Consider the following 8,518-nt stretch of genomic DNA (forward strand, 5'->3'; position numbering starts at 1 on the left):
CATTTATTTTGTTTTTGTTTTTGAACATTTTCCGATTTCAATTTAAAAATAATGAAAAAAATCTTGTCGAATTGATAATTTGAAAATGTATGAATTGAATTGTGGATTTTAATTTCATTGGAATATTTTTCTTTGGGAAAATTCTTTTCTGATTGTTGGAATGAAACAAGCTCCGGACAAACATTGGACATCAGCCCGTTGAACTCTTACTCAAGATGTGGTATTGGCATGCTCGGTGGTGGAATTCCATCAATTTGAACTGGATTCGGTTGTTCAGATAGTTTCATCACCATTTGTATTAATTTAAATACAAAATTTACCAAATCAACAAAAATATTACCGTCAAACATTTTGGAACTTTATTAAATTATTTAAAAAGATTTCGAACAGCTACACAATTTTGCGTGATTTCAACTAAATTATGCCAATTGCAAATTATTTTATTTAAATAGGAATTTTACTTAAACAAATATAATTGTGATACATGCCATAGCCGGTGGGGATTAAATCGCCTTGATATTTTGACATGGTAATGAACTATTAACTCTGAAATTATTTCTGTGAAATAAGCTGATATAAATTATATAAATCAAAATGACTCTCAGCATATCTTTTTTTCGACACTTATGATAAAATAGTGTAAAACGCATAAAATAGTAATTCCGAAAAATAAAACCTGTATCTTCAAACGAGACATTAAACAATTACAGTGTTATTACCATACACCATAAATGAGGAAATATTACATAAGTTGTATTTTATTCTGTTTGTTTTTTCTTTTTTGTTGAAATCATGCTGGGCAAAGTCATTAAAAACCAAACACTCATTTAATTTATTTGAAGAAGAAAAAAAAAATCAAATAGAAAATGTATTTAATTCGATTCTTGTACATTTGAAACGATGGATAGAATAAAACCGACAATAAATACAGAACACACAGATTGTGTCTATGCCGACAGCAATGCGCTAAAATGAGTCTATCTGTCAAATGAAAAGGGAAAGAAAATAAGAAAAATACACAAACGGCAAAAAGGATGTGCAATTGTGCATTGAGTTTTCTAGTGTGAAAAAAAAAATCCCGAACATACACAAGGAATTGAGAGCAAAACGAAGATTTGACGAAGAAGCAATAATTTAACGTAAATATGCGAAAATATACGCAGCTATGTTTAGTATTAATAACAATCATCAGTATTATTGTGTTATTGATGTATCGCAATGAATATAAACAATTGAAATATGTACTGGATGTGGTGAATTTCATTGGTCGTAAAGATGAAATTTCGTTGATTCACTTGGAGAATCAGACGAATTTCTATCAAGAATCGTCATATCAATTCAATGAACCATTGCCGATATGGCAACGCATTGGAAATGGATTTCATGCATATTCATCGTTCTGGATAAAACCAAATGATTTGAAGGCGGGCGGTGAATTAATAACCATTGCCATCGGACTGAAGCATTCAATTGTTAGTTTTAAATGTGAACTCGATTATGGCGATAATAAAACGCAAAAAGGAAAATTCGTATTTGTTCGCGAGGAAATAGTTGGCGATAATCCGAACGACACAGGCAACGGTGAACATTTTATTGTCTATAAGTTTGTGTGCAAAGTCAACAAAAATTTCGGAATACCAAAACAAGCAATATTCACTGATCTCAATTCGAAATCAAAGCATCGCATACATGTACGAAATTTAAAGCGAAAAAATATTGATGAACTGCTTACGATGACATTGTGCGTTAATTTAGTGCCAAGAAATCAGACTGACAATAATCCATTTCTCACGGAATTCAATCTATTGCAATATTTTATTCATCATCAATTGATCGGTGTTGACGAATTTCTGGTGTATGATTCATCTTCAATTGATTTATCATTGAGACAAACACTTTTTTCGCATGGCATCAAACTCAATGCATTTCCATTTAATTTTCCATTTGATACAAGCCAACGAACCAACATACGTAAATTAATTGAAATGGACTGTCTACTACGTACATCAAACTCTGTTAAATATACGGCTGTTGTTACACCACGCGATTACATTTATACAAATGGAAATTTACAAAAAACGCCACAACCATTGTTGCAAATGCTGAAGAATCCATCGTACGGAACGGATGTTAAATTGGAAATACCCACGAATCCCATATGTCGGCATGAGATGAAGAAAATTCTATCGGACAATTTGCTCATCAGTTCGAATGTCAGCTCGGAAAGCAATAAAATCTTTCTATTTAAAAGCAATTACATTTTTACACGCAATAATAATGTCGCATCGAATGCCAATTCGATCAATTCAAGGCTCAACAAAAATTTGATTTTCAATAATCATTATAGCGATTGCGATGATAGACACAGTCAAAATGTTAACGATAATCTGGTGGAATGGCGATCGGTTGTTTCAATGGAATTTCGAGAGTACATCGATCAAATTGGTGTTCATGTGAATGCCTTATTACGAAGCGAAAACTAAAAAAAGTCAATTCAAAATTGCTAGTCATTGGTTCTATTTTTTAGTTTTCTAGATACTTAAACGCATCCATCATTCGCAATACTTTTCATTGATTCATTTTTTCTTAAAAAAATTATGTGCTTTATCGAATGTAAGAAAATAATAAATAAATAATTAGAGACCACAATGTTGTTTGTTTGTTTAAAAGAATTCTGTGTGTGTGTTTTTTTTTTATATCATCTTTTCGAAAAGAGGCGAGAAAATAACATTCGGCGTTGCATTAATTTATAAATGTGGAGAATTTTACGGCTGATGATGTCCTTGTTGTTCCACAAATAAACTGAATTTACATGAACATATCTTCAAAGCCGGGAGGCGGTAAATGATCCGGATTTGGTCCTGGTCGTCGTGTGTTATTGAATGGATCCATTGGTCCAAATGGATCGAATCGAGCACCCGGTACAATACCTATTTAAAAAAATAAAAAAAATTGAATCACATGTTCAATCAACAAAGTTGCAGTTTCGTAAACGAATGTGATACCTGGAAAACGATTTCGATCTGGGCCTTGTGGTTGCATTATATTTGGATTGTTAAATGGTGGATTGAATAACATGCCACCACCGCCACGATTCAATGGATCTAAGTCGCCGCGTCCAATGTCTCTCAAAGGATCGAGAATTCTGTAAAGCGTATGCACAATAAATGATTAAAATTGCAATCATAGAAAAAAAAACTGTGCACTCTATAAAAATTACCTTGGTTGAACTCGTAGCACGTCTGGTGTTGTGTTTGGCAAAATGTCGGGATCGGGAATTCCTCTTGAGCAACGCGGTGGTTCTGGGGTTATTGTTTGTGTTTCTGACGTTTTTGTATTGTTGTCAAACGCTATAACCGGCTCAAGTAGTTCACGTTTTAAACGGCCTAAAACATTTCTAACGTCTGGAACTAGTGTTAATAAATTTCCATGCATCGCTTTCACAGTATCTTTGATATGAAGTGCTGTGTTTGTGACTTTAAGTGGTTCACCGTTCTGAAAATGAAATTGAAACGAACAAAATGAGAATTAAAATCAATATTTGAAAATACGCCAAACAACTGATTAGAAATGATTAATTCTCCATATCTCCAGAGAGATAACTTACCAACAAATTTAGAATGATTGTGTCGTTTGCAACCGTTCCCAATAAAATGTAGACTTTGTGATCGTGCACATATCTTATGGAGTACGCAGTGCTATTTTCATTCCAGTTGTCCGGTAAGGTTTCGGTACTGTTATCCTCTTCGTTGTCACGTAATGTTTTCTGAGAGACAAAAATAGATTGACAAATTATATCGTTAATTACACAAATTGTGTGTATGTGTGTATATACTATAGATGTGGAAAATAGTAATCAACTACGCAATTTTTTTTCAATACAGATTTCAAATCATTTCATGCATATATTGATCATAATTTGATTGTAAATGATTTGCTTGTAAAATTAATAGCTTATTCGTACCTCATCGCCTGTTCCTAAACACCGAAAACCAGCCTGTTTTATCAAATACCAATGAGTTACTGCAACTATTATGTCCGTTTCGGTCTTTAAATCTTGTGCGATGAGCTTATACAGCAAATCCCATCCAATCATCTCGGTCACCGACATCCTTTATTCGTTGATAATTCACACGATTTTCAATTGGTCGTTGGCTCTTTTAATTGCAGAAAAACAAAATTTCCGAACTCTTCTCTCCTTTTACTATTGAATCAAAACAATGATATTTTCTTTTTGACACACGATTTTTTTTCGAACAAAGATTTATGATGAAGTTGTTGCCGCTGCCAATGGATTTTCATATTTTTTTATGGATTCACATACAACTTCACTGCATTGAATGCTCCCGCTTCGATTTGAATATTGAAGTCGAAACTTTTTATCAGATAGAAATATTTTTTTTTATCTAATTGAGTATCAACAAAATTTATTGATTTTATTTATTGTGCGAAACTGCATGAATTAATAAAAAAACAATGAAAATGTTTTCCATCCACTTTTTTTTATCAAAAATCATAAAGAAATACACTTTTGTAAACGCAATTTATACAATGAAATTGGTTTTTTATCAATTTTTTCTCCAATTTTTTTTCGATTCCCATTCGCGTAATTATATCTATTTGTTTTTCTGATCATCGGCTTTTTTTAACCACTTAAGATTTTTTATTACATTTGGAACTAGTGTTAACAATATGTCGCGAATCGCTTTCGCGATGCCTTTGATACAAAAATTGCTTATGGATTTATTTGATTCGCTTTCCTGAAATTTTGAAATGACCAAACCAAATAATAATAAATCAATATTCGAATGCAAAATCAAATGCAGTAGATTTTTGTTCAAGTTTAGATAAAATTTCAGTTCTTCAAAAATGGTTTGAAAAGGTTCCCGCTATCTTAAACATTTTGTCAACAATCTTAACACGATTGAGTTACTTATTGCAACCATTCCCATCCAAACATTTCGGCCAACGATATCTTTTCATCTTGCATAATTCACGAGATAGTTTTTCATTTTTGAATTTGAGAGAATTTTTCCGTCTTTTTCATTCAATGCATTTCATATGAATTTAAACAATAATAATTTCAAACAAAGATTCACAATGAAGTTGTTCGCCAATAGCAAATTCTGATATGCCAATTCGCTGCATTGATTATATGAATAAAAACCAATGCAAAAAATGCAGAAAAATTCACCAGAAAATTGTTTAGATGCTTATTGTGTTGTAAACGCAAGAAATATGGAAATTTTCGATTTCAACATAATTTGAACAATTTTTCTTTGATCGAACATGAATTGGCACATCTATCGGAAAATTATACAACTATTGAACTGAGACGCCTTAATTTTTTATCGTTCATATGTCACACACTTACACATGCACGTTTCTGTGCGACAGTAATATTGCTAAAAACGATTGAAGCAAAATGTAAAAGTCGATCCGAAACGCCATTTTTGTCTGCTTTTCATTGTACACACAACGAATCGAATTTGATACATAAAAAAGATAAATTGTTTAAAATTCTTTTTCTTTAAGTTCGGTATTTTATGCAGAAAGGTGCAATTTATTCAAAAAAGTGCTGGAAAATACTAAAAAACAAACGAACATAAATTCCAATACAGATTGTTTTATAAGTGGTGAGTTTTAGATTTAATGCAAACTTATAATATCGAGCAATATCGCTTATTTTTTTGTTCTCTCGATTAAAAATGCATTTCAATGGTGTTTGTACGTAGAGAGATCAAAAAAGATTTTTTTTTACTTGCTGGGCATGTCTCACCTTCAAACCAAAGCGGTAGCCATTTTAATTTGATGGTTTAATATTTCAAAATTCTATATCTATTTATCTTCATTTCTAATACATTTATTTTATTTTTCAAATTTCCAATGAAAATTTCAACGAAATATACTAATTGACATTTTTATGATTGTGTTATAAAAATTAAATGAAACAAAAGAAAATATAATAAACATAGATGAATGCATTTCAATATTAATATGTGCATATGGTAAAAGAGTGTATTTGGCCAATGAACAAAAAAAAAGCCTCATAGCAATGAATGGGCGCGTCATTAATTAAACATGTTTCAATCTGATATGAAATTATTTTAAATGAATAATAAATAAAGAACTAATAGTGTTTTGTTCCTTCTATCGTTAAATGAGTTTGACGTAGTGACGTGGGGCTGTGATTGTGTGTGATGTGTTGTGCGTAGTTTAACTATAGTTGAGAGAATTGAATAAAATTGCTCTTTTAGTTAATGTCGTGTGTTTCATTTCTTTTTATGTTCTTAGATAATCGACCGAATTTTTTAAAAGTGGTGTTAATTGTTTATATCGCCGATACCAGACGCAGCCAACGATAAATAGCATTTCATAAAACATTTTGTGCATTGTTTATTGTCAATTCACCGTTCAAAAAAAATAAAAAAATAAAAAAAAAACAACCAAACAAAATCATCATAATCACCATCACCACACGAATATTAATTAAAAATTGTACATTGTTTAGCTCATGAGTAGTATTCGGGAAGCGGCGGAGAGAGATCGCATCACGGTTAAAATTCATAATATGAAACGTAGCGCTTCGCGCGAATCTCCATTACGAACAAAACGTGGTAGACCAGGAAGTATGGGACGATACGATGATAGTTCAGATGAACGGATGAGTCCAGATCGTTTACGACGCCGGGTGGCTCGAACGCCAAGCCCGCGTGTACGTTATATATCACCGCATCGTGAAGAATATGTTCGCGTACCGCGTGAACCGCCACATGAACGTGGACATCCGTACAAAGTGCTTTGTGTCAGTCCATTACATCCAAAAGCAAGTGACGAATTTATCAAGGAAACATTGTTTCGTGAATATAAGAAATTTGGCGACTTTAGCATTCGCATTTCACATGATCTTGAAGAACGTGTTGCATATGTTTGTTTCCGCACATCAGAAGATGCACGAGAAGCAAAACATGCCAAACCAAGAATTGTTCTATACGATAAAGTTGCGCTGGTTGAACCAGTCTATGAATCACGTAGCAAATATGAATACAAACGATCCATTTCACCGGAATATGAACGACCTTACTATGGTAAATATTAAAATTTTGTTGACAAAATCGATAAAGTTTTATTGATCAGAGAAAATAAAACAAAACCTAAACCTTTTTTTATGATTTGCGTTTGATTATGTGTTTTATGTATTGGTTTCACAATATTAAATAGTATGTTTTGTATCTGAATAATATCTTCAGGTGCATCACCTGTGCCCGATCGTCGTCGTGTGCCACCTGAAATGTATGAACGTTACGGTGGACCACCGCCGCATGTGATGCATCATCCAAGAGAATTTCGGCCACCAATGCATCATGAATCAGGTAAATTTGAAATTATTCACATGCTTACCGAGTAATGTCATTTATCGACTTGTGGTATCATATCATCTATATTGTATAAAATGGAAATAAAAAAAAACATCCGTTGAACAGTATAGTGAAAGAATAAAAACAAAATAATTTCATTCGTTAAACTATTTTTGAAAATATTGTGCAGTTTATATGCCACGTGGACCACCAATGCATCATGCTCATCCTCCACCTCATATGCATCCACCACCACATCATCATTATGTTCCACGGCATATTATACCGCGTCATCCAGTGCCCGAAAATAAAAAAGAAAATAAATTTCCGAATTACTTGCATCACGTGCAACCAGAGGAAGATCCATTGGCAACTCGAACTTTGTTTGCTGGAAATCTTGAAATTAATATTTCGGAAGAAGAATTGCGTCGTATCTTCGGTAAATATGGCACTTTAGAAGATATCGACATAAAACGTCCGGCACCTGGAACAGGCAATGCATTTGCATTCGTTCGTTTTCAAAATTTGGATATGGCTCATCGTGCCAAAGTTGAATTGTCCGGTCAATACATTGGAAAGTTCCAATGCAAAATTGGTTATGGAAAAGCAACGCCCACCACACGCATCTGGGTTGGTGGCTTAGGTTCATGGACATCGCATACACAGCTTGAACGTGAATTTGATCGTTTCGGTGTAATTAAGAAGATTGAATATCAAAAGGGTGACATTCAAGCATACATTTTATATGAATCAATTGAGGCTGCTCAAGCGGCAGTCAAAGAAATGAGAGGTTTTGCATTAGGTGGACCAGATAGACGTTTGCGCATTGATTTCTCCGATCCAAATCCACCAACAACACCTGCATTTAAACCGAAACCACCAACTGGTGCATATGAAGAACAAACTGAACACTATCGTCGACCAGATTATGATTACCATGAACCACACCATTATGAAGAGGGTGGTGGCTATTATCCACCGTATGTTCCCAGAGGTGGATATCGTGGACGTGGACGCGGAAGAGGCAGCTATCGTGGTGCATATTCGGGTAAATTACAATTTAAATGGAAACAAATTTTGCATTCATCACTAACAAACACAATTTAAAATCTTTTAAAATAGGACATGAAAGTCATCGTCCACCACCAGAAGAAGAATGG

The 8,518-nt window shown here is 33.3% G+C and overlaps 3 protein-coding genes across 3 annotated transcripts; 2 read left to right on the plus strand and 1 right to left on the minus strand.

Annotated features, from left to right (window-relative positions):
• Window positions 1–974: 974 nt before the first annotated feature.
• On the plus strand, window positions 975–2,661 carry LOC116347058. The gene has a single exon (XM_031777456.1). It carries the CDS (start codon window positions 1,146–1,148, stop codon window positions 2,481–2,483), a length of 1,338 nt encoding a protein of 445 aa, XP_031633316.1. The 5' UTR covers window positions 975–1,145; the 3' UTR covers window positions 2,484–2,661.
• Window positions 2,659–4,250, minus strand: LOC116347059 (proteasome inhibitor PI31 subunit-like). The gene is made up of 5 exons (XM_031777458.1): window positions 3,965–4,250; window positions 3,608–3,766; window positions 3,221–3,495; window positions 3,006–3,145; window positions 2,659–2,930 (listed from the first exon to the last, which is right to left on the minus strand). The coding sequence occupies exons 1-5, from the start codon at window positions 4,109–4,111 to the stop codon at window positions 2,809–2,811; spliced, it is 843 nt and encodes a 280-aa protein (XP_031633318.1). The 5' UTR covers window positions 4,112–4,250; the 3' UTR covers window positions 2,659–2,808.
• Window positions 4,251–5,401: 1,151 nt separating this feature from the next.
• On the plus strand, window positions 5,402–8,518 carry LOC116347113 (RNA-binding protein spenito-like; the record flags this gene model as incomplete). The annotated part of the gene is made up of 5 exons (XM_031777548.1): window positions 5,402–5,636; window positions 6,512–7,088; window positions 7,251–7,373; window positions 7,549–8,406; window positions 8,481–8,518. Coding segments are annotated over exons 2-5 (1,593 nt in total), but the record flags the coding sequence as incomplete, so codon positions are not given.

The sequence above is a fragment of the Contarinia nasturtii genome, unplaced genomic scaffold (genome assembly GCF_009176525.2).
Source record: "Contarinia nasturtii isolate CC-2019 unplaced genomic scaffold, AAFC_CNas_1.1 Cnas_scaffold_1699, whole genome shotgun sequence".
NCBI lineage: Eukaryota > Metazoa > Arthropoda > Insecta > Diptera > Cecidomyiidae > Contarinia > Contarinia nasturtii.